General features: G+C 53.3%; 7 protein-coding genes across 7 annotated transcripts; 2 read left to right on the top strand and 5 right to left on the bottom strand.

Moving 5' to 3' along the window:
• Positions 1-2,391: 2,391 nt before the first annotated feature.
• On the top strand, positions 2,392-2,613 carry LTHEOB_8413 (uncharacterized protein; the record flags this gene model as incomplete). The annotated part of the gene is made up of 1 exon (XM_035517888.1): positions 2,392-2,613. One exon carries the CDS (start codon positions 2,392-2,394, stop codon positions 2,611-2,613), a length of 222 nt encoding a protein of 73 aa, XP_035370533.1.
• Positions 2,614-4,752: 2,139 nt separating this feature from the next.
• On the bottom strand, positions 4,753-5,934 carry LTHEOB_8412 (Snare domain-containing protein; the record flags this gene model as incomplete). Its single annotated transcript, XM_035517887.1, has 4 exons — positions 4,753-4,817; positions 4,926-5,208; positions 5,286-5,770; positions 5,832-5,934. The coding sequence occupies 4 exons, from the start codon at positions 5,932-5,934 to the stop codon at positions 4,753-4,755; spliced, it is 936 nt and encodes a 311-aa protein (XP_035370532.1).
• A 597-nt stretch (positions 5,935-6,531) lies between these two features.
• Positions 6,532-9,950, bottom strand: LTHEOB_8411 (Nicotinate phosphoribosyltransferase; the record flags this gene model as incomplete). Its single annotated transcript, XM_035517886.1, has 7 exons — positions 6,532-6,767; positions 6,823-7,261; positions 7,312-8,150; positions 8,333-8,411; positions 8,583-8,768; positions 9,006-9,267; positions 9,421-9,950. 7 exons carry the CDS (start codon positions 9,948-9,950, stop codon positions 6,532-6,534), a joined length of 2,571 nt encoding a protein of 856 aa, XP_035370531.1.
• A 344-nt stretch (positions 9,951-10,294) lies between these two features.
• LTHEOB_8410 (uncharacterized protein) lies at positions 10,295-11,359 on the bottom strand (the record flags this gene model as incomplete). The annotated part of the gene is made up of 1 exon (XM_035517885.1): positions 10,295-11,359. One exon carries the CDS (start codon positions 11,357-11,359, stop codon positions 10,295-10,297), a length of 1,065 nt encoding a protein of 354 aa, XP_035370530.1.
• Positions 11,360-14,935: 3,576 nt separating this feature from the next.
• On the top strand, positions 14,936-17,065 carry LTHEOB_8409 (Ankyrin repeat and SOCS box protein 7; the record flags this gene model as incomplete). The annotated part of the gene is made up of 3 exons (XM_035517883.1): positions 14,936-15,482; positions 15,538-16,861; positions 17,035-17,065. 3 exons carry the CDS (start codon positions 14,936-14,938, stop codon positions 17,063-17,065), a joined length of 1,902 nt encoding a protein of 633 aa, XP_035370529.1.
• Positions 17,066-19,075: 2,010 nt separating this feature from the next.
• On the bottom strand, positions 19,076-20,086 carry LTHEOB_8408 (Alpha beta hydrolase fold protein; the record flags this gene model as incomplete). Its single annotated transcript, XM_035517882.1, has 1 exon — positions 19,076-20,086. One exon carries the CDS (start codon positions 20,084-20,086, stop codon positions 19,076-19,078), a length of 1,011 nt encoding a protein of 336 aa, XP_035370528.1.
• Positions 20,087-20,393: 307 nt separating this feature from the next.
• Positions 20,394-21,769, bottom strand: LTHEOB_8407 (Integral membrane protein; the record flags this gene model as incomplete). Its single annotated transcript, XM_035517881.1, has 5 exons — positions 20,394-20,767; positions 20,821-21,139; positions 21,189-21,377; positions 21,427-21,534; positions 21,593-21,769. The coding sequence occupies 5 exons, from the start codon at positions 21,767-21,769 to the stop codon at positions 20,394-20,396; spliced, it is 1,167 nt and encodes a 388-aa protein (XP_035370527.1).
• Between the last annotated feature and the right edge of the window lie 3,205 nt (positions 21,770-24,974).

Below are 24,974 nucleotides of genomic sequence, written 5' to 3'. Positions count from 1 at the left end.
TTGCGTGGAAGATGAACGGGGCATTCGTCGTCCCTCCACACCTTGATCATCCCAATTTTTCCGTCCGAGGCCCTGCAGGAGCATTGGATCTGCGGCTGAAGTCGCTGACCATGCATCGGCGTGCGACATGCGGGCAACGTGGTCGTGCCGGCGGCACAGCGCCCTCGAAGGATTCGTCCAAATTGCCTGCCGCTGTTGAGTGTTTCGTTGAAAGATGCGCCACGCTCGGTGTCGCGAACGCCATCCGCACTCAAGCTTGTGCCAATGAGCTGCTAAAGTCTTGCGCCGCGCCAAGTCAAGCCATCGCATGAGCTTTTCTCTTCGCATAATGGCTTCCGATCGCAGTGACGGTCGCCGGAGTCTGGACAAATCGCAGATCAGATCGCAATGCCTATGAGATCAGTCTCGCACTCATCACTGATGCATTCTTCCATTTGCCCGTACATGGCGATGGTGCATTGGAGCCTCTCTTTGGAAGTTGCGGCTGACAACCTCGGCCCTGCGGTCCTCCACGTTTTGAGCCTCCGGCTACAGACCTCGGAACCAGCAAAAAAAAAACTGGGGAAGCTTCGCGGGGTCAACTGGGGTCGGCCCCGTTACTCTGGCCCCATCTGGACCGTCTTACTCGATGCGGTAGACGCGATGTATGAACTGTCGCGCGCCGTCTCTAGCTGTCCCACAGGTCTTGGGCGCGAAGCTTGGGTAGAGCTTAGCTGCCGCGGCATGGCGTCGTTGGCGATTCAGGCCACCTTCTCGAATTTCCAGGCGCCGTCATTGAGAGGGTCAAGTGACATGCGAATGATTAAAGAAGGTCGATCAAGAAGCAGTCGGTAAGAGGGCTGGATCAGATAGCTGATGTGGGATGGGCAGCAGTGACGTATCTTGGCCGGACAGTGTAGTGGGATTAAGCTTAAACAACGACGGCAGGGAACGGACGATCCACGAGATTTGAAATGCGGAGAAGAGAAACACAGATCTTGGACAGGACCCTTGACACGAACGAGTGGATTGCGGAGGATCTGTGTTGGGTTATGTGCGAACTACTTGGCGCCAGAAGCCAGAAGGGGAACCTGACGGGACCACTCTGCCGCAAACCCGAGCGAACGCCGAGGACAAGCGGAAATCGGGAAATTTCGAGGAACCAGCTCCGAGGCGACAGGCGGGACGGCCTTCTGGTTGGCTGCTTGCGGTCGCAGACGGTTTCGACTGATCGCACGTGGTGAGTCTTTCTTTAGCAGTGGTTTTCAGGTGCCGCTGCGACGGCGCACGCGAGCGGCGCTGGCTCATACATACCAGAGTCCAAGAAAAGAGCGGGCCAGCGGTCAAAATAGCAGCCTGCAACGGCGAGCAGTGGGTCCAGATAAAAACAGGAGAGACAAGAGCACAGGTGGTGTTGGACACACCACCACGGGCGGCGAAGCGATGATTTATTTGGGGAAGTCGCAGTGGCCCAGCTGAGCTTAGCCGCTGCCCCCACCCCCGAGCCGCACTGCAAACCACCTCTCCGCCCCCCACAGCCTTCCTCGATCGTTCTCCCGCGCCTATTCTCATGCTCTTCGGCTCCACTGCGACTGCTATTCTGATGCGGCCCGACGCCGCTTCGTGCGCGCGCCGCCCGAACGGCGTGGTTCTTGTCGCTGAACAGCCCCGGAGCCCGCCGTCCACCAAGGCAGCAATCGGTCAGCCAGCTTGCACTGCCTCTTTTGCGCCGCTCACGGTCAACCGCTTTGGCCTTGGGTTCGCGGGTTTTGGCCTTTGCAGCCTTGGACTAAATCCTTCAGCGTCATGAATCAATTGTGCTGCCTGTAAAGCGTGGCTTCTCGTGCCTGATGTCCAGTCATCGCTCGTTATCTTTCGTGGTTGGAGCCTGCGCCTTTCCGCTTCTTTCGCGCAGCTGCGCAAAATCGCCCTCATGATGCCTTGCGCGAAAGCCCACCGTAATCTCAACTGCGCGCTATGACTCTGTCTCGCCGTCCAGGCCACTCGCAAGTGCTGGTTCCTGGTTTTTGTTCGAACGCCGCAATGGGGTCTGCCTTGCGCAGGCGGTGTTGGTCCTTTGGGGGCGGCCTTCGAAAACCAACACCGCCTCGCACAGTCACACCCTCCAAGGCAGCGCCGCCTGTTGGAATGCGCATTGGCGTTTTTGTTCGAAGCCTGCCTGGCCATGGCTGTCAGACTGAGGTCTGAACCTGAGTTATAAAGGCATCCTTCTCTCACCAACTGCCGCTATCCCTACCACCAACAAACAATTCACCAACCGGTTCGCATCCTTAAAGCCACTGTCCAACACTCTCCAACATACTCCAGCAAGCCTCTTCCGCACTCACCTCATCACTCTCCACCACGACCTTAAACCAAGCCACCGCCAAAAGCAAATCTACAACAACCAACATGGACTCCTACTCCTACGGATCCAAGAAGGCCCAGGCTGCCTACTACTCGCCTTCCTCCTCGTCTTCTCACTACTACGCCTCGTCCGCAGCGACGGCCTCATCCATGAAGCCCACCCGGGGCTACGGCACGAAGCCGGGCTCGCAACCGCCCAAGATTACCCAGGGCGGCCAGACCTACGACTCGACTTCTCGCGGCGACAACACGGGCTACTGGAAATAAATTCTCTCCTCCACACTCTACTCCTGCCCGCTACAGTATTATTTCATTTCTCTCTACATCCACACTCGCCGGACTGTAGTGGAGATCAGGGAGAGTGACCAAGCGACGGTTCCACAAGAAACGATCTCCAAGATCCTGGCGATCCAATCGCCCCGTGATCTGCCCTACGCCTCCGGATCTCGTCTCTTCAAATCTCACTCGCGACTCGCTACGTCGCCAATCGGAGCGCAGATCCCCGGGACTGCCTGATGATCTCCGCTGCACGCAAGAGCATCGCCCTGGACGAACCGACTCGCATCATCTTTTTTTCTTTTCCTCATCGGCTTGAGTGCATTCCTTTTTTTCCTTGTCTTCTGCGTAGACCAAGAAACTCGCGAGAGTTGGAGCTCCACGGCCCCACACAAAAAAAACATAAAAAATTACGGAGGTTGGATGGTGTTGTTGGTCGCGAAAGATGGATGGTAGTGGTCGTGGCTTGACGCTCGCACCACCACCACGGCCCCCACTTGTTTCTATTTTTGGGACAGCGCATGGCCACAACCCACTACCTTCCACAGCAACGACCCTTCCTATACCCCACATCGCATATCACAGCATTGGGCACGGCGTTTATTTTTGCGGCTTGGCATCGGGGGATGGAGATCACAGACAGGTATCTTGGTTGTTGGGTCTATTTTTGGACTACCACCTTCCTCTCTCTCCTCCCAAACACACTTCTTTCTTGCATAGCGTGGGATACCTTGGGATAGATGGGCTTGGCTGGGCTTATCGGAAGCATGTGGTCTTCAGTGATCTAGTGGCGTTTTTGTTTTTCTCTCTAGCGTTTCCTTCGCTTGTCCTCTACTCGCTAGCATCAAATCGAAATGGAATGACAACTCTTTGTCATTTCCTGTTCTCGACTCAAACAAGGTCTTCTCATGCTTGGTGGTGATGTCACAGTATGTTGCAAAATATTGAAACTAACTCTATTACAGATAACACATTTACTCACGCAGTAATCGAAGTCTATGTTTAGATATCATTATAAAGCTTTGGAAATGAATTCACATCTGGATATCCACTTCAACTGCCCAGCACAGAAACATTGCAACATCTGCCGTACGATATAGGACATAAAATCTCGTGATACACCGCATCGGCTTTTCTCTCCATCGCCGTCAAAGGAAGAGGATGCAAAAATTCTACCAACTCATCAACGATCAAAACACATCAATTAAAATCGTGCTATTAGAAAAAAGTACGCTCTTCGACATACTACCCTCACGAGATCGAACGTACCGAAAAAAGAGGCAACGCAAGAACCCGAAAACAACAAAAGTAGTAAAGCCGACCTCTTCGTTTTGCAACCGGACTGCCTACGCGATGAACAAATCAATCAAACACAGACAGGCATAGTTTGCTCAGCCCTCCCTGCGCCAGCAATGAAAACCGGGCAATGGTCAAACAAAAACAAACACGCACAAAACCGAGCAGACTCTCTCTAATCAGCAAGCAAGCAAAAGGAAAAAGGGAAAAAAAAACATATCACTACAAACGAGCAAGGGAATAAAGCAATAAGGGAAATCCAACGCCCAATGAAAGATGAAGTCTCCCATTTCTCGTTCACTTAGAGGAGAAAAGAAAAAAAAAAAACTCATAACCATCGCGTGCAGGCCAGATATGGCGGCGCGGTGGTGTTGATGGTGATGAGGAAAGAGAAAATGAAGATAGGAAAAGCACTCAAAGAAACCCCCCCATAAGATATCACTCAACTTCCGTTAGCACAAGGCCCCCATCAATCTATCCCTCAATTCCTGCATCTTTCCAAGCCTGAGCAATCGGTGTTGTATGATGATCGGGAGATGACCGCATTATAAAATAAAAGCGGCTCAAAATGTACACTGGGTCACATCTACGTGGATGCTTTCTTTCCTGATTCAACCCTCTGGCGGGTGTTTTGGTTTGATTATTTTTTTTTTTCGCGTCAAGGAATGCCGGCCATTTTTAAACCTTTTTTCTTCCTCCGTTTCCATGCATGAATCAAAAGTTCACCGTTTCTGATGAGCCTATGATTCACGAAAGAACTGAAAGAAATCGTTTCCGCAGAGGCGCATTTTTGTTCTTTTTTGCATCTCTTCCTTAGGTTCGGGGTATCATAACTTATTTGTTCTGGTTCATGACGACGACGACGGCGACGATGATAGCAATGATGACGAGGATGAGGACTGCGTGGCATGATCAGCAACTATCGTCCCCGGAAGATCTACCGTGCAGAACAGCGGTGTGGATGCAAAGCACAGGTGTGTGGAGGTGTGTGGGGAAAATGCACTTACTAACGAGGCCCAGGCAGTACCACTTCTTCCGGTTACGGGCGCGTGCGCTGTCGATGGCGACGGCGATCTCTTCATTGGCCTTGACTACGTTGTCGCGAACCTCCTCGCCCTTCTGCTCAATGTTCTCCACGAGCGGCTCTTGCTGCACGACGATCTCGTTCAGGTCCTGGAACAGCTGTGCCAGCTCGACCATCTGCTGTTCGATCTTCTGAATCTCCTTGTGGCGGCCCTCGACCGCACGCAGCGCGGATTGCGCCTGTCCCCGGCGATCGCTCTGCAACATCTGTTTGACGCGAGACAATTAGCATTTCCGATCCCGGAGGCTTGGCCAGACCCAAGACATGTCTCAGCGCCACATACCGCTTGCTGGAAGATTTGCGCATTCGGGTCCTCAACCGCCTGCTTGACCTCGTCGTCGGTCGCGTCGGGGCGGACGATCCTGTACTGGCGGGCCTGGCTCTCCTGCAGCTCCTTCCTGAACTTGCTCTCAACCTCCTGGAACTTGTTGATGGTGCTCTTGAGCCGGCGGTCCACGCGGCCGACCTGCGGCTTGTTGCGCGGCTCGCCCGACTCGGGCATGCCCTTGATCCGCCTCATGCGGTCGACGAGGCCGCGGTAGCCCGTCATGATTTCATTGTTCAGGTTGTCAATCTGGTTCTTGTAAACGAGCGGCTCGTTGACGGCCGACTTGTGCAGGCGCGTCAGCTGTTCGAGCTGCGAATCGATCTGGTCCAGGGCGCGGTCAATGGCCTGGCAATCGTTGAGGATGGCGTTCGGGTCGGCGGCCTGCTGAGCGAAGCCGCCGTTGTTCATGGCCTGCATCTCGTAGTCGGGCTCTGTGAAAGCTACGCTCTTAGTAACGGCGCAAACGCGCGGTGAGGCGCCGTGGGGGCGGCGGAATCTTACGGTTGCTGTAGCCGTTCTTGTCGCCGTAGCCTCCATCATTGCCGCCATAGGGATTCTGGCCGCCGTAGCCGCCCTGACCGTAACCTCCGTACTGTGATGCCATGGTTTAGCTGTGTGTAAGGCGGAGGGTGCTCGAGAAGTGTGTGCGGTGGAGGAGCGGGCTCTAAGGCGGCGGAGCTAAGGCTTACACTCATGGTGAAATGGTGAAACTATAAGCGTGTAGACGCGACTCCTGGGGGCCGGGTGGCAAGACTGCGGAGGTATCGTGCGGGTGGGCGCGTGGAGCGTGGGTGGTATGCAGTTGACGTGTGGGTGGAGCGCGCCTGGCGAACGATCGGAATGAGCAGAGGAAGCGCCGGTAAGAAGTAAAGAACGACAGCGACGGATCCGCGGCTCTGGAAGCGCGAAGGAAGGCTGAGAGGCTGAGCTGAGAGAGTGCGTGACAGGAAAGATGGTAGGGCAGGACAGGGCAGAGTCGCGGCTCAGCCCCTGGGGCGAATGCGGAAAGGGCGCCCACAGCGCCTGCGAGCGGCGGCCGGGCGCGACACCCGTCGCTCATTTGCTCACTATTTTTGTCGCACGAGTCGCAACACGAAAGAAACCACGGTGCATCATGAGCTCCGCAGACGGCGCTGCCGCCACATTTGCTGCCATGCTCTATCCAGTGCTTACTGCTAAAGCCGCATAAGAGCCCTGCGCCTTAGGCAGCCTTTGAAGCACCCTCCGTTCCCCACCGCGTCCGCTCGTCGCCGCCCGCCCATTCCTTCTCAACATAGCCCAGCCTCCGCTTAACGTCAGCAACCACGGCTTTGTCGCCTGTGTTCTTGCCGATGTTGTCGCTGATCTTGACCGCAGCCCTGCCCTCTGCCGACGCTATCTTAATGACAATGTTGAGCGGCACCGATTTCTGGCCCGTGGACTGGCGCACGAAATCATCTGTGGGATCGTCAGCAACCGATACAGCCTTGGCCAGCACCCGCGCCACACTCACTCGTCAAAAACGTGCCTACGCCAAACGTTGGCTGGAATCCCTGGGCCTCGGCGGCCTGTTTGTACTCCAGACACAGGTCGATGTTGAGCGAGTCGGAGAAGACGATGACCTTTTTGTCCGTGATACCCTCCTTGTCATAGAAGTCGCGCATCATCTTGATGAAGCCCCTGGGGTCTCCAGAGTCCTGGCGCACCCCGGTAAACGTCTGGGCAAATGTCGGCACGTCCGTATTGGTTCCATTTCCCTTGCGAATCGGGGCCTGGATAGGCGGCTCGGTGTTCCCGAGCGTTGCCGTGTCGGGTAGTGTGGAGCTCCCGGCCGCTGAGGCCGCAGTGGCCGCAGGCCCCGGTTCGGCAGTCGTGTAGCTAGGGATCGGCTTCTTGAATGCCTTCAAGAAATCAGGTGTGCCGAATGTGTCGGTTAAAGCGATGCCCAGAACCTGCACCGGTCAGCACTCCTGAGTATTTCCCTCCGGCCTGGTTTGCTTACACCCTCGCCAAACGTGCCGACCCAGTAGCTGAGGGCAATTTCGTTGGCGTCCTCGTAGTTGTTCGTCACGGCCGCGACTCCCATAAACCATTCATGCGCGACTGTCCCGACGGGGGCAACGCCGTATTTCATGGCAAAATGGACATTACTCGTGCCTGTCACTTTTCCTGCCCACCCTTTACCTTCTGCCTCCTTCGCCGCTTTGATAAGACCCTGCATGACGACATCATGGGTATGGTAGTCTCGCCTTCTCCTGCTGCCAAACTCCGAGAAGATGCACCCATTCTCCAGCAGCTTCAATCCCTTCTGGTACGCCTTGTCCAACTGACCATTGTGGCTCCAATCCGTGTCGCAGAACTTGAAGTATGCCTCGCTGATGAGAGCGAGCAAGGGTATCTCGTACAATATCGTTTCAACCCATAGCCCTTCCGTCTTGAGGTCCAAGTCGCCTATGTCTCCGTCCGCACCGGTGTCGTTGTCCGCATTGAACGACAGCTTGATCTGGGTGTCGGGGTGTAACCGGAAGGTCCGAAGAAAGCGAAGGTACTGGTCGTTGAGGTAGGCGCAGTTTTTCTTGAGGAAGTCGAGCTCCTCTTGCGAAAAGGTGATGTTTCCAAGCTTGTTAATTTGCGATTGGAGCCAGCGGTAGGCGGCGCGAGTAAAGCGCATGTGGGGAGTGCGGTTCGTGAAGCTGTAGGTGACGTTTACGTTCGGAAAGTACTTGAGAACGCAGCACTGCATCGTGAGCTTGTACAGGTCAGTATCAAGCAGAGAGTTGACGCCTTCGGGCAAGGCGCCGCCATCGTTGAGGCCGGCCATTCCTGAGAAGGGCTCGAGGACTGCGCTGGGATTGTTTGCGCGGGAGGAGTGGCAGCGAGGCGGTTATGTAGAGTGGTGGTGGGGCCGCGCGTTGAACTCTGGACGGCGCGTCGCGGGGCAGATGTCACGATCGGAGATAACAGCTGCAGGGCGAATTCGTCACCTCCGCCGGTCTCGCATCCCTCGTGCGTGCCACGCTTACCAAACGCTTCCGATCCAGCCCTCACTGCATCATCGACCCTGGCTTTCGTTCCACCCGCGCTGACTGAAACGTCTGTGCCCTAGTCACCGTTCCGGGTCCATGGTTACTCTAACAAGCCCTTGCTCCAGCTTTTCTCTTCCAGAAATCTTATCCGGAAAATAACGAATGAAGCAAGGGTAATTGAACAGATCATTTATTTCACACTGCTAGCTACGAGAATGACGTGTCACGATCCAACAAGCTCTGGTACTTGAGGATAGTCATCAACAAGCTCTGGTTCTTGAGGATAGTCATCAACAATCTCTGGTTCTTGAGGATGGTCATCAAGGGCCAGCTGCTGCTCGTCGTACAGCGGCGGCCACTCAGTTTCGGCAGCGAGCTTATCGCTGGCCAGGGCGCGCAGCTCTGGTTCTTGAGGATGGTCATCATCAACAATCTGTGGTCCTTGAGGATGGTCATTTGAGTTGCCGGGACAATAAAGGAGAAAACAGCGCCGCCTTTCTGGATGGAAACGAGCCTGATATGAGAGTACAAAACCTTTCTGATCCACCGGGCGCCAGAATTTAAAACGAGAAAGTCTCGAAATATATATCTCGAGCACCGTATACTCCTTAGGCTTCCCAGGCTTCTTGAGCGTTCCTGCTGTAAGCTCGCTAATAGAACCGTCCGCTACCATATCCCTGAACGCGGATATCGCAGGGATGACATTATCGAGGACCATCAAAGTAAAGGCCTGTATTCCGGCAACGACCGGATTGAAATGCGCAGTCCCCCTCAAGTTCAAGACATGGGCCATACCAGGAACAAGTACTGCTGTGGCTGCCTCATCGACAGTGACGCCGTAAATGAACGCAAAAGCCTTCTGATGGATGCGCGACAAGTACCCTATAGTGCTTAGGAGCCGAAAGTCCGCCGAGACATTGCCGAGTTTCGATCTAACTCCAAAGAGTGGGTGGCCAGACGGAGATCCTGTTCCTTCCCGTGGCATCGCCAGGCTGCAACTCATTGCTTCGTTCAAAGAAATCCCAAGTCGTTCCGAATTCCATAGAATGTACTGCTCGATTAAACAGAGTCTCTGTTGCAGAAACCTGTACTTTTTGAATCCAAGACACGCGCGGACGCAGACCAAAAACCAGATTACGCAAGCCCTGGTGTACTTGGCCAGGTTCGCCCAGTATTCCAAGAGATCTTTGTCAGGCCGGGGAACCCGGTGGGTGTGGAAGCTGGGATGGTTGCGAACATGTTCCTTGAGTGCTCTGAGTAGGCGCACAAGAGACAGCACGAGAAGCGGTTTTAATGTCCGGCACATCAATGGCCCGAAGAACTCTACATCCAGCAGGACCATATGCAGCTGTACCCTCAACGGTTCTGGCAAGGTTTGTTCTCCGTCTTTCTTGGCGTGCTCTTCAGCCTCCAGTTGTCGGATCTGCTGTAGGATCTTGTCGACCGTCATGGGTTCATCATGTTCCGGCGACGTGGGCCGCGACAACAGCGGTGAAGGGACGCTTGAGGATTCGCTGCTCGTGTCGTCCTCGCAATGGCAATGGCAATGGCAATGCCCTGGTGTATGACTAGACGTCTGAGATGAGGTTTCGTTCTGATCTTGATCATCGCTCATGCTGGTGGTGTTCCGGGTTGCGCAGTTCCCGAGTTGCTGGTATGAATACGCGTGCGGGGTTCGAATTTGCTGTTCCCGTCTCTTTCAGAGACGTATGTTGCACGTCTTTGCTGTCTTGTTGAGTAAAGCTGGAGGATGGCTTGGAATGACAGTACAGTTCGCTGACAGAATGGATCAAAAGCATCAAGCGAAGTGATAAGATGCTGGAGCGGTTTGTTTCTTCCAGAGAGACAAGGTTGAACGAACCGGAATCGTGTGGAAGGGGGGCTATCGAGCAAATTAGAGGGATGCGACTGCCGCATGGAAGTTTTCGTTGGTCGCACCTGCACCTTTAAGCAACGTCCCTAGCTCATAGCCAAGTGTTTTTCCGAGTCTACGTTCTTCAGGAGATTTTCCGAATTGGATGGTGTGAGCGTTCTTGAAGAGCTGCCACTGGACGGTGGGGCCTTGAGCCGTTCCTTGACCGTTGCTTTCATCTCATCGAAGAATTTCTGTTCATCCGGGCGAAGCTCCCCTGGGAAGTAAATTGGCAACAGCGAGATACCCACCTTTGGATATTTACGTTCGGCTGCTTGAAGTACTTCCATAACCCTTCCTTCATAAATCTCGTCGACTTGATCCATGGGCACTCCCATGGCACTCGGATCTCTAGGCGCCCCAGCAGCCAGCACGTTCTGCACCATGCCCAAAAAGCCCACGCCAAGCAGGAACCAGGTATTCTCCTCCAGCCCGGCAACGCACAGCAGGAACGCAATCCAGCAGATGGCGAGGAAGCCGAGAATCATGCGGGTGTGATGCACGGGATGGCCTCTGGCCGTGGCCAGGTCCTCGAGGTTCAAGCTGTCCGGGTGCTCGCTGATGATGATGATGGCACGCGTGTGGCCGTTGCCGCGGGTGATGCAGTACCTACCTTCAGGAGCCGAGCGGCAGGCCCACTTTTCTTTAGCCCACTGCGGCAGCGCGCTGCCAGCCAGCGCCAGCGCCGTGCCCACGACCGTCAGCGCCATGATCAGCCAGTCGCCGTCCAGCACCCACGGTACGCACGCGATGCCCAGCTGCCCGACCAGCACCGCCGCCCCCGTCCACCACAGCCAGTCGTACACCGGCTTCCCGCCCGCCTGCGTCGTCTTGTACACCGTGATGTGCAGCGACGCGTTGATGGTCGATCGCTTCTCCGCGTCGCGCAGGAGGCGTCCGAGGATCCAGGAGTTGTTGGTGCGCGAATAGCCGGAGGAGAGGTTGACGAGGTGCGAGGGGCAGTCGGACATAGGCATCAGCCGCCCATCGCCGATGGCGGAGAGCAGCGAGGTGAAAGAGTAGGACACGAAGCCGAAACTGAAGGCGACAGGCGCGATGTGCCGGCCCCGAAGTTGGGCTACTGCTTTCTGCGTAGAGTAAACGGTAAGCATTTGCGTCTTGCTCGTGCGGAAGAAGGCTGTCGATGCACGTACCTGAACGATGTCCCCCCCGATGATCATCAACACGCTTGACAGATCACTTGGATTCTGCCATTGCCTACCCAGTGCCCCAAGCGGATTCGACGTCCCGTCAACTGCACGGCGCTCTGGGGAGCTGGTGGTTGTCGCGCTCTGAGCACTCGAAGGCACGTTCGCCTGCGTGGGGAGACCGTTCGCACGCGCCAGTAGCGCTGCGATCAGAACGATGAACCGCAATAGCGGCATGAGAAAGCGGTATGACGCCCACAGGTGAGCCATCATAGTTCTTGTTTGGTGGGGGCATGAGTTGTTCAGTTTACGCTGCGTCCGTGAAGGCTGAAGGATGAGGTCAAGCATCAGACTCCGCCCCGTTTAGCAAGCTAGAGTGGCGACCCGCATTTCGTTCACCGGGTGGAGGCTGGGTGAGACCTGTAATACGTGGCTGCAGATCTACTGTGTCTGCCTCGCGCGATTTTTGAAACTGTGTGGCGGCCTGCATGAGGCCGTGTAGGGCATAGCTGAAGTGGGGGCTATGCAGCAAAGATCACCAGCCTTGTCGAATACCTCAACACGGAAACTGCCTTTCCGCAGCTACTCCATCTGAACATAGCCCCAATATGGACCATTTGCTCGCACCGCCCAAGCCTGTTTTCAAGAACCCAAAGATCAAATACGCATGCCTTGCGGAGTACGACCGGGGAGACTTCTGTTCTTACCCAGCCCGTGCTGGTTGGTCTGATGACGATGTCTTTGCCGCTGAGCGTTGGAACACGCACATTGCCTCAGGCCGCAGAACTTTGGAGGAGGTAGAGAGTTTCCTACAGACGTGGCTCTTCTTCGGGTCCCTTCATTCCTTTTTTGGGGATTCCATTAAGCTGGACGATTTTGTCACGAGGCGAAGAGGCAAACCCTCTTACATTCATACTAAAAACCTTGAAAAGGTTGCGTCCAGTCTTTTGAGACGAATTCGGAAACACGGGGTCAGTGGCGACACAATCCGAAATTGGCAACAGGCCCTGAAGCTCGCTGAACGGGTATACAACGTAATCGCTCGTACACAGGAGAGTTTTCTCGATCCAATATTTGCATTTTCGCTGGGAATTCTTATCCACTTCTTGTCCGGAATACTCAAATACATATGCCAACAATACCCCGGCTTGATACCTGGCTTTCACGCGGGTGACTTCTATCTCCTTACACCTCACGATGTCGTTCCTACGACTATACAGGAGATCAGTGGTCAGTTTGGGGAGCCTGATTTCCTCGAGATCAACCCTATATCTTCTGGCTGGTGCCCGCACCTGGCTGGGGACCTTGGCAGGAGAGGCGGAGCTGAATTCGTGTACTACATGCTCCGCCTTGGCCCTCCGGACCACAAGAATCACAGTGCTTGCAACTTCGAGAGATGCAATGCATATCAAATAGATCGAGGCCGATACAAACATCTTCACGTCAAGAGTGGTTGCAATTGTCAGCACGCTCTGGTAGACCCAAACGAGCTGTATTCCATACTGGAAGACGGATACATTCCGGTCATCAAAGCAGAAAGGTTAGGGGAGAGCCATAGCTGTTTGAAGCTTCATCCTGTTATTTCGTCAGAAAAATACGTTGCAATATCACATGTGTGGTCAGATGGGCTCGGAAATCCAGCGGAGAACTCTATTGCGTTGTGTCAATTGCGAAGAATTCTCACGAAGATCGAGAAAATCCCGGGGATTCCTCAACCCACTGCATTCTGGTTAGACACTCTTTGTTGTCCTGTACGTCCAGTAGCAATGAGGCGTCTGGCCATCCGAATGATGAGGCAGACGTACGAAGAAGCGGAAGCAGTCCTCGTTTTGGATGGGCGCCTGGACCATGTGAACATCAAGCACTCGTCACCCGTGGAAGTGGCGGCTCGGATCCTGACCTCAGGCTGGATACGAAGACTGTGGACTTGGCAGGAAGGCGTTCTGGCGAAGCGGCTGTACTTCGCATTCCAGGATCAGCTCTTTGACTCTGACATATTTCCATCATTTGTCACCCAAAGCAAAGCCTCGGTACCACAGGGAGCATACCGGCATTGGATCCAAGTGAATCTTGCGCATGCCTCTTTTCGAGCAAAGGAACGTATTCATACTTTCAACGCACGGACATTGAACCGCGTCGTAGAGGCTGTGGCTGGTCGCCGGACGAGCGTCGCCGCGGATGAGGCGCTCTGTCTCGCTTCTGTGATGGGTTGCAATCTAGACCCAACCCTCGAAGCAGAGCCAGAAGACCGGATGCTCGCTTTCCGGAAGATCTGCCCAGCCATCCCAAGTGATTTGCTTTTCTCGACCCATACCCGTCTGGCAGCTCCTGGATTCCGCTGGGCACCGAAGACGCTCCTCGATAATGGAGAGCCAGTAGACACCTTCGGTCTTTCCAACGACTGCGCAATTTCAACGGCACGTGGCCTTTCCCTCACCAGCTCAGGAGCTTTGTTACTTAATGCCCTTGACCGTCCTATAGGCAATGACTTTTGGATCCGAGACGAAGTCGGCCGATGGCTCTTCCTGGTGCACAAAACGCTACAAACGGCCATGGACACCGCTAAGGACCGCCACTTTGCGCAACCCGTGAGAGATGAAAAGGATACCAAGTTCACTCAAGCTGCCATCCTTACACATATGGAGCCTGTCGAGGACGAAGACACGCTAGTTCATGTCTTACTGGTGTACATCTATTCTGAGGAAGACGGTGTTCTTTTCGCTAGAAGTAGTCAAGTTGGTGGCGCCTTCTCAGATCGCCAGTGCCACTTAAGATTTCCCCACTGGTGGAATGAAATGCGGCTGCGCCATACCGTCGACAAATCCGAAGGGGAATCAGGATACAATATTACGGATGGAGAGGTTTACCAAGCTGTAGAATGGAGGCGTCTGCCGAAAGACCAGAAATGGTGCATCGACTAAACGCAAAACTTAAGTACTTCAACATGCGTTTGGAACGGAGTCATGCCCCTTCAATTCAACCTTCAGGTCCCTTCAGACACTACTTTACTCAATTTGCTTTATCATCCATGGTAGATTTATGGCTATCACCCGTTCAGATTTGTGCAGATGTGGCACACGGGAGAAAAAAAAAATTCGCGCAGCAAGCTCATTGGCTGCAACGATACATAGCAATTCATATCCCCTCTTAAAAGAAAAACAATTACACCTGGTACGGAGGCTATCCATAAAGCAATTAGATTTCAAATTGGCTTTCATGGCGCTATAGCTGTAGTTCTTTGCTCACTCAGGCTGAACTACACGACTTCAGCCACCAAGTCGGCGCTTACATAGACTGCATCCTGAGGTTGCACAGGCGATGATACTTCACAGCCTCAGACCATGCCACTCTTGGCCAATGACGCTAACAGCAGACCACGTTGGGCCCCACAGCTTGGTGGGCAACATACATTAGCCTGCCACGTCACGATGTTTGAGTACAGCAGCTATCATCTTTGACAGTGGCAGGACATGCATCCATCATCGGCATCCACCAAGACCTGACCCTCCTGCGTTTCTCACGAGAGATGATTCGGACAGGATGGATGCGTCCTCGCTTCTACTCTCACTCCCTTCCTCCATCAGCGGGGCCGTCGATTTCGGGCAACGTTTCCATTATGCCCGAGAATTTCAATTGGAGTCCAGCGACGCCGCCACGCAGCTGCGATTTCTGACCAGACAGCTCGACAACTGGAGACGATGCGTCGGCATAACGGATGGCGATGAGCTGCAAGATGTGCATGATGAAGCGCTGGACGACTCGGAGATACTTGAGCTCGTGGGGGACGATTTGGACAGCATCAGAAAACATACCCAAAATTTGAAGAAACGGCTGTCGAAGTTGGGAGTTGAAAGGTCGCCGGGGCCCAGAGCCTCGGTGAAACCCGGGAGCCAGCTGCTACTGAAACGCGATGCTGGGAGACCGAAGTCGCCGATACCTTCTCTGAAGGGGGTTTCGTGGGGATACGGCCGAGATAAGCTGGTGTGGGGTGAGCTCGATCGCGTAGCACAGGCCGTTGGGCATCTCTACGAGCTCATCCCGCCCAAAGTATCGCCACCAGAAGATGATGCGGAGAAGAAGAAAGCAGGTAGGCGGTGCCACACAAGGTGGTTTTATTTATTCCCTCTAACACGCCGCAACAGAAGACCGTAGAGCTCAGACCCGTGAAATTTTGGAGTGGCTCCGAGCCCCACAAATCGACCAGCAGTACGACACGCACATCAACGCCCGGCTTGACGGAACCTGTGGCTGGATTTTTGATCATGAGGCCTACAAAACGTGGACCTCTGAGCTCGACAAAGTCGGTATGCCCAAGCTCCTGTGGATACATGGACCCGCTGGAACGGGCAAAACGGTTCTGAGCGCTGCTATCATTCGAGAAAGAACAGAAGCATTAAAATCAGGACAGTCTATCCTCTACTGCTTCTGTTCCTCATTCGCTCAAGCCAATGCCAAATTCGAGGACGTTATCCGAATTTGGATATGGCAGCTCATACACCAAGATCCCTCAGCTGTCGAGTCCATCTGGAATGAGTATATGAACTCTTCCAACATCGAGAGAGGAACAGTCGCCAGTCAGACAGAAGTTTGGAAGATCTGGAAGGATTTGCTTTCCAAGCGTGTGGGATGCGCTGTTGTCATTGACGGATTCGACGAATTCGATCGGACCTACCGCGTAGAGTCCAAGTTTCTCCAAAAGATCAAGCAAGTGGCAGCCCAGACAAAGGCGAATATCCTCATTACCAGCCGGAACGAAGAGGATATACAGCATGCATTGTCGTCCGGTTCACAAGATACCTCGGAGATCTTGATGCTTGAATGTCTTGTATCAAAGGAGCTTGTGAGAGGAGACCTGGATTTATTGGCCTCGAAGGTAATCAATGATGTACTCCATAGCAAATCCGACGAGGTGAGGAAAGATCTTGCTTCGAGGCTTGCTGTGCGAAGCGACGGCATGTTTCTCTGGATCAAACAACAGAATATGGGCCAACTCCGACCGGGAAAACCCTTGAAACAGCTGCAGCAGATGGTTGACAGAATGCCTAGCGGGCTCAAAGAGACTTACAGAAAGATCTGGGATGAGATCGAAAGGAGGGAGCGTGTGGATAAGGAGAGAACCTTGGGCATTTTACGGTTGATCGCCTTTGCCTTTCGTCCCCTTACGGTGGCCGAAATCACCGAAGCCCTTTTGGTGAAGCCGGGCTACGACGACATCAACCTTGATGAATGGCCGGATGCTATTGATGAAGAGTATATCAAGAGCGAGATCAAAGGCTTATGCGGATCGCTTATCGATATCCGTTCACCTGGCGGAAGCGATGTGCCTGGCTCAAAGACACTACATCTTGCGCATGTATCAGTCAAAGAGTTTCTGGTGGAAGAACTATGCACGAGAACAGCGAAGGAAGATTCTGAAGTGAAGAAGCTCAAGGAGCATCATACGGAACTCGCCAAAGTCTGCCTTCGGTACTTGACCTACCCAAAAATGTGGCAGCCAAAACTGGTATCAGACCAAGGAGTTCCACGTTCATTCCTGACCTATGCATCGGCATGGTGGGAGAGGCATGTGTCTCTGGGAGATGAATTGGATGAAGATGTGTCAGCGTGCATAGATCTTATTTTGCAACCCGACAGTTTAGCATTCCGTGGATGGAGAGCTTCAAGGATTGATTCTGATCCGGAAATGCACCCACCTGAAAAGATACAGCTAAAGAATGCACGAGGAAATCCGTTAGTGTGGGCTTCTCAATTCAACTTGAAAGCTTCAGTCAAGAGACTACTCACGAGCAAGCCTGACCTGGTACATCAGAGAGAGCATCTGGGAGCTTGCACACCGCTTCTTACCGCTTGCTTAGATGGATCTTTAGATGTCATCAAGTTACTTCTGGAAAAGGGAGCCGAAATTAACATCCAGGATGACCTTGGAAATACCCCACTTGGTGGAGCCTGTTGGTCCGCCCGCGTCGATATTGTATTGTTCCTCCTAGACCAAGGAGCAGACCCAAGAATTGTCAGCAAAGACAACTTTTCGCCTTTATTTCTCCTATGCAACCAGGGAGATGGAGATCCTACTCCAATCATTCGTCTCTTAGGAAAAGGCGCAGGCACGACTGTAAACATCAAAACAAAGTATGGCGGCACCTGCCTCCACTGTTGTGCGTTGTTCAACCTGTTCAAGATAGCTGCCATACTTCTTGAGAATGGCGCAAAGGAATCCTTGGATGCACGGTCAAATGGCCGAGCTCCCATGCACTTCGCAGCATCAAAGGGCAATCAAGAGATGCTCCAGCTTTTGATTGACCAGCGGTGTGACATTGACGTCAGATCTTCCAGAAATTTGACTCCTCTGCATATGGCAGCTCGACGGGGACATGCAACAGCAGTTAAACTTTTGTTGGACAATGGCGCTTCCCTCGAAGCCACTGATGAGTGGGGAGATACTCCACTTCTCAAAGCGGCATCAAAAGGCCATGTTGAAGCGACAAAGTGTTTACTGGAATGTGGAGCCAATGTCTCGGCAGAAAATGCTTGGGGGGAGACTCCGTTAAGTGTTGCTGCCGAGGAAAGTTTCGAAGACGTGGTCCGGGTGCTTTTGAAGCACAAAGCCGACCCGACTGTGACAAATAACACCAATAACTCTACCGTCCACGCCGCCGCTTGTTTCAGCAACGTTAAGGTGTTCACGATGCTTCTCGACGCTATTTCAGACTTCGATACCCTAATGCAAGGTCCTTGGAGTCTTCTCAACAATGCCGCACTGGGTGGGAAAACCGAGAATCTGAAGATCCTGCTCGACAAACGACCTATCGAATACTTCAAACCAGATTTTGAGGGCAGGTCTGCTCTGCACTTGGCTGCACGGGGTGGAAAGCTTGCTGCTTTCGAGATGCTCTTGGACGCGGGCTGCAACCCAATCGCCAATGACTCAAGAGGAAGAAATATCCTTCACTACGCCTCCATGGGCTCCTCTCTTGAACTCATTGAGAAAATCCTTCAGCTTCCGTGTTCTGCTGATCTTCTTGAACAGAAATCACGCTTCACGCCGCTGCACTGGGCAGCGATTAGCGGTAATGCACAAGTCATGTCCGCTCTCGTTGCTGCTGGGTTGGAAGAGACAACTGTGGAGGCAAAGTTCCCCAAGAGGGCGTCCGAGTGGACCCCATGGTCCCTGTCTAAATTCTTCAACAATGAGAAGTTGCTGTCGGAGACGGAATCTCTGTTCAAGCTGCGAAATTTTCCGCCAGATATTGCTCCGGGCAAACGGCATTCCAACTATGTTTGTGATTCGTGCGAGAGCGTAAGTTTCTTTTCGTTCGACTATTTACGGTTGTGGTTAACAATATTTGCAGCGTATTATTGGGCCAAGATTCATTTGTCATGAATGTTCCTTCCTTGATTACTGTTTTATGTGTCGAGAAGATGCGGGGATGCTACATCCTGGCCATGAATTCAGCATGATATATGCCTAGGAGCCGAATGGGCCAAATCATGTGTATCACGAATGGCGATTCTTTCAAGGTTGTAAACACGGGTCGCTGAAGCACAGCACAAAATGTTGATATTGAAGTATTATTCTTTGATCCCAGACCACTTTTCTGCGTATAGACTCATTCATCAATTGGTCGTTCTATCTCATGGAAATTCTCTATTTCATTGAAACCCTCTCTTTCCAGCCGTTTCTCAGAACTTCGAGGACAGCCACTCATACAGGGCCTTACCGACCTCATCCGGCTTCTCCATAGGGCACCAATGGGCCGAATCAATATTCTTAACGGTCAAATCCGGCCCCACATGGCCATCGGCCCTGTTCTTCTCGATCAAGGCCGACAGACACACATCATCGCGGTCGCACCCGAGGAAGAAGGTCGGCACGGTGACGGGGATGCGCTCCTTCGGCAACTCCTTCTCGACCTCGTAATGGTGGTTATGGGCCAAGGCCTTGTAGCAGCACAGCGCGCTCGCCAAGCCACCGCCCTCCCGCACGCTCTGCAGCCACTCCTCCCTCCACCCGTTCCCGGGCTTCGCATACTCGTGCAACTCGACATCCCTCCGATCCGCCAGCAAGAACTCCCTCATCGCGCCGCGCACGCAGAACATATCGCGCATCCAATTCGGCCTGTTGCCGTGCGCAACGTGCCACAAGCTCTCGAGGTGCTTATCGCACACCTCGGCGCCATCCTCGGCCGTGAACAGCTCCCAGTACGCGTACCGCGGCAAGCCCGTCGCCTGCTCGAAAAACGCGTTCGCGGCCGCGAGGTCGAACGGCGTCTCGGACGGCGGGATGTACGCGACGTTGAGCAGCGCCACGCCGACGACCAGCTCCGGCGCCCACAGCCACACGCGCTGCGCGCTGAAGGAACCCCAGTCGTGGCCCACGACGACGACGTTGGACGTCACGTGCTCGGCGCGCAGGAGTTCGACGTAGTCGGCGGTCAGGTCCTTGGAGTTGAAGAGGGCCGCGTCGGTGGGCCGCGAGGTGCTGCCGTAGCCGAGTTGGTCCGGGACGATGATGCGGTTGGGGAGCGGGAGCAGGTGCGGGATCACTTCTTTCCAGAGGTGCGCGTTGTCCGGGAAGCCGTGGAGGAGGAAGAAGACGGGTTTGTGCGGGTCGTCGGTGGGACGGGCCGAGTCGTAGTAGGTGTAGGTCAGTGACCGCGAGGTCGTGAAGGTCTTTTTGGCGAACTTGTCCATGGTTGTTGTTGTTGTTGTTGTTGTTGTTGTTGTTGTTGCTGCTGGTGGATGGATGGTTGGTGTTGATGTTTTTGAAGCTTTTATAGCGACGTTTCCGAATAGGCCACCTTATACCTCGGGACCGGATGGGTGCGGCGTAGCTAACTACCTATGTGGGGAGTAGGTACTCCGAACGTCCCCATTACGGCTAGTCAGTGGTGTGATTAGTAGTTCGGCCAATATGCCGAAGGGGTATAGCGTGACAATCCCTGACTCGATGCTCCTTGGTTGCGGTCTTGGTCTTTTGCGTCATCTTGTCAGAATATTCTTACAACCTATTCCATCTCTCGCTTCGTACGTCCACCTCTTGCTCCTTCAAAATGTACTTTTGGCTTTCCGCGTCGTTGATGCCCCCGTTCCCCTGACGCTCGTTGCTGGCATAAATGGTTCCTTCCTGCACCGTCACGTTTGTAATGCCCATGTCCGACAGCTCCATAGGATCCCGACGCCGGCGAGGCGTTCTCCACGTTTTCCAGGTTGTGAAAGGTGAAGGTGTGTTGTTACCCGCGTACTTGTCCGAGCCGTTGTGAGATTGTGCCCACGGTAGAAGGCGGATCAGAGGGCGGAAGGTTGCAACAGACGCTGCAATGAGGGCCAGACACATTTCTGCCCAGGTCCAGATTCCAATTGGAATAAATATGTCTGTGTCCAAGTCAGCGAAACCCAACAAACGTTACCACCACAATTAAGCTTACAAAGGACATCGGTTTCGCTGGCATAGCCAATTAGACTTTTGAACCGGATAATGTTCGCTACACTCGCACTGCCAAAGTTTAGCTTTGTCTCACTGGGGGGAGAGGGGGAGACAAACAAGACTCCCATGCCTAGAACGAAGATGGTCGATATCTTGACTATCGTTCTCATCTGGAGCTTCCAGACCATAGGTGCTAATGCGAGGGCGTAGTACCAATCTAGCACCAGGTTGATGGCTGAATATACATAGACGCCTATCGCCACGCCGTTTCTATCTGCGCAGCGACCCGTCGTCATGGTCGGCGTCCAGTACTTCTTGGGCTTCGCAGAATGTCAGTTGGAGAATACTGGTAGTGGAAGCGTGACGTACAGGTGTGCACTGGAACAGCAGTGCAAAAAACTCGTACATGCCGATGATGACGTTCACCGCAATAGATGCGAAGGTGATTCGTCTCATGGCCACACTGGCTTGGCCAATGATGCGCAACTGTAATAGCGCAATAGACAGCTTCGTAATCATCATGGCCAGCGTGTAAGTTATCTGCGCCATGACCAGGTACTATCTAGACTTTAGCATGGTCCCCGACCAAGACTGAGGCTGTACTAACCTTAGCGCCCGTGTAGAAAGTTTGAATCGCTAGCTCTGCCGTCTTCCTCCCAAACCCACCCTCGGTAATACTGAGTACGATCATAACAGTCATAACGAGGTACCCGGCCTGTCCGAAATCAGCATCAAGTGAAACAACAGTGACCCCGGGAGCTGGAGCTGCTTACCAGGCCGACCAGAAGCAGCCCATCGTCGGTACTGAACTGCGACTGCAGTCGAATCCGCACGAAACACCTGAGCGCGACGAAGACGACCGACACGCAGAACATTGCGATCATCGACTCGCGTATATGTTTCTGCTCATCGTTGAGCTCGTAGTCGTCCGGATTCACCGAGGCGGACATGATCAAAAATTGGCGGACGAGACTTGTGAGGCACGCCAGGAGCCACACTCACAGTTGTATACGGAGAACGCGTCTGCACCATTCGCCTCCCGAGTCATTCTCCACGCACGCACACTACCAAAGGGGACGTCTCCCCCCTTGGCGTGTTTCGGCGTCTTTCGACTTTCCAAGTGCCGCTGCGACCGTGCATCCGTTGCCTCATCGATTCGGTACTTGAGCAAAGCCGGGGGCTCACGGCTGAACTGAAAAAGTGTCTCCGAAACTCCGGTCGCGATGCCCCTTTGTAGTAAGGGTTACATAACTTTAGGACGGCTTCGGCGGTATGTCGTGGTCTCATTGGTCTAATAGTCACCCGTGCTCTCCTCGCTGTCATCGAGTCATGTTTGGGCTGCCGTGTTATCAGGCTGCCTATCATCTTGAGCGGGGGTGCGGAACGGATAGTCTAACGGTCACACTAATATAGCGTCCGGCTTTTGGGCGTCCCTGGATTCTCGGCTGTCCTACAAATCGTCCCACCCCGTTGTCCTGTCAAAGTCAGTAGGGTGCCAGAGCGGGTTAGTCTTGCCGACTTTCATGGCCTTAGCGGTCTGAAACCCCGGATTTTGTACCCCATATGGGCATTGCATTGTTGCGCTATAGCTTAAGAGTGAGGCTGTACCTTTGCTTCCTCACCGTCAAAACAACCTTTCATAAGAGAGATCTGGAGTGTTTGGGCATCTGTAGTACCCTGGTACCTGTCTCTGCCCGATTGATGTTTCTTTGTTTTTGCTTTCTGAGTTTGTTGTCTTTTGTCCGTTCTATTCCCGTGCTTTTGAGGCAGAGTTGAGGATGTTTACCAGCGATTACAACTGTTAGGAGCTCATCTTTCTCGTTTTCCTTCTCATGCTTCGTCTGCTACGTCCTGGTTCCTTTGCCGGTTGCTGATACTGATCATGCACCCTGCGCTTTCTGCTCGCCTTGAATATGATACGTCTCTTTACTACTTACTCTCGGCTGTCAACCCGCGAACCCTTTTTTTTAGGCGTGGTTGATAAGTAGCCTATTAGATAGAGCTTAACTCAACAAAATGCTACACGGTGAGGAAAGCTGGGGCCAACAAACGCATAGTGAGGAAGAGAACCGGGTCGAGCAGGAGAGCTTAGTGTAGTCGATCATGACCCGGCAGCAAATCCTACGTCTAAATGGCGCCACTCCTTGGAAGCGAGGAATGTAGAAGGCTGATCAATGTCGATCAAATCGACAATCGTCCACACTTGATACACGGGCTGCTATCGGCGGTAGAAGATAACCATAAATTCAATGGAGACTGATAATGCAAACTTCGAGGAGAAATGTGAGGCTGATAAGGGAACAACCGTAGTAATAGGCATTAATCCACATATACAGAGAGGTACATCGAGAGTGCAGATCAGGTACAGCGGGCGACGAAGCGGTAGAAACGCCATCCGCCGAGATCCGGCCCTTATCTCACCCACAAGTCCGCTCCGAGGAAATCCCCTGATGGTCCAGGCTGGTGGTTGCGGGCGAAAACTTGGCAAGTAGCGGGAAGGATGAACCGTGGAGTTGGGGCTAAACCAAATCCAGCAACACGGCAGAGATGCGAGCACCAGAAAGGGTGTAGCCGCAAGGAACACGAAAGCCAATGGAGTGGCTGCATGACAACACGAGTCCAGGCGCGAACGATGACGGGGAAAGTGGAGCATAAACTCGGGGGCTGCACACGTGGGGATGATCTGCTTCAGCTACCGGCATTTGAGGCATCAGCCGCACTCCTGATCGGCCACACACTGGTCTGGACTCTTAAGCTGAGGTGTGCTATGAGGATCTTTGTGGCGAAGACGTGTCTGCTGCAGTTTGGCAGACTGAACGGAGGCGACACTGTTCAATTTTTACAAGCTGTCCTGTGTTTGACGCCCTCATTCATCTATTCAAGGTATGCCCATTGTGCGCTTCCAAACAACAACAGATGTTCCAAAGTCCGGAAAGATGAACGGCACAAAAATAAACGCCACAGTAAGCTGGGTGAGGAGCCAGGTAAGAACATCATAGTACTTCTTTGTTCGTGCAGGATCACCTTGTCGATCAAGGAATACTGGGCGTATCTGGCGCCGAGCTCCTATTCGCCATGTTAGTATTGAGATTTTCATCCATGATTCAGGAAGTTTTTACCCTTCGCAATGGTCTGGATAATTGCAGCTGCCGCAAAGCTCAAGTAATGAGCAGGATTGAACCCATGCCACATGGCCGAAACGATGAAGCTGATCATTCTGGGGAGGAACCCGGAGCCCAGACCAAGGCAACGGACGTACACATAATCACGGAGCCAGGTGTACGTGCGGACATTCCAGTTCCGCACGTAGGAATCTGCGGCTTGCGCAAATTCCAATTCAAATGGGCGTGCATTCTTCATGCGATCCCACTTGACACGACCTGTTACCATGTCCACGCCGTTGTATCCGAGACCAGAAAGTACGCAAGCGCCTTCGGTAAAGGACCAAAGACCGTAGTAGCGCATTCTCATGGATAGTCCGAGAATGTACATGTGCCAAATACGCCGCAGGAGTGGGCGTTGCATTGCCTCATAGCTGAGGAGAATCCAGGGGGAATACAGCTCTGAAATTTCGTAGAAAGCCAATGTCCATATAGCACCACAGGCTGCTCTTTTTGCCGCGTAAATACCCTGGCCGGAGTATTTGAGTTGGCCTCGTGTAAGCCATTCTCGGTATTCTGCAAAGTCGCATGCTGGCCCAAGAAACAGTGTTGGGAAGAACAGGACATGACCGGCGTAATCTAGAACGGGTGGAAGTGTTTCGATTGCGCGGTCCCTTTGTTTCTGAGAAAGATTTTTCTTTGGTTGCCGCCCATCATGGATGTTCCAGCAGAAAGCTGTAAGCTTTGTCACCAGAACCATCTGAGCGCCGGTCATACTCATACCATGGACTCCGGAAGCGGGGAAGATATTGCAGAAAGACAAATGACCCATCAGAAATATGAATCCAATCCAAGGCATAGCTGGACCTGGTAAATACTTGGCGATTGTATAAGCGCCCACGCAGCTGATGAGAAGTGGCTGCAGACCATCCCAGAGCCCAACCAGTCCGATGATGTAGAGCAGAGAAAGACTTTACGACAGTAAGCGATGGGCCTGGAATGGAGAGTATGATATGTACATACAAAATGGAAGCAAGGTTCTTCTGTTCGGAGC

This window comes from Lasiodiplodia theobromae (genome assembly GCF_012971845.1).
Source record: "Lasiodiplodia theobromae strain AM2As chromosome Unknown scaffold_26, whole genome shotgun sequence".
Classification (NCBI taxonomy): domain Eukaryota; kingdom Fungi; phylum Ascomycota; class Dothideomycetes; order Botryosphaeriales; family Botryosphaeriaceae; genus Lasiodiplodia; species Lasiodiplodia theobromae.
The sequence above is the reverse complement of the archived record's forward strand: the minus strand, read 5'-3'. Positions and strand labels throughout refer to the sequence as shown.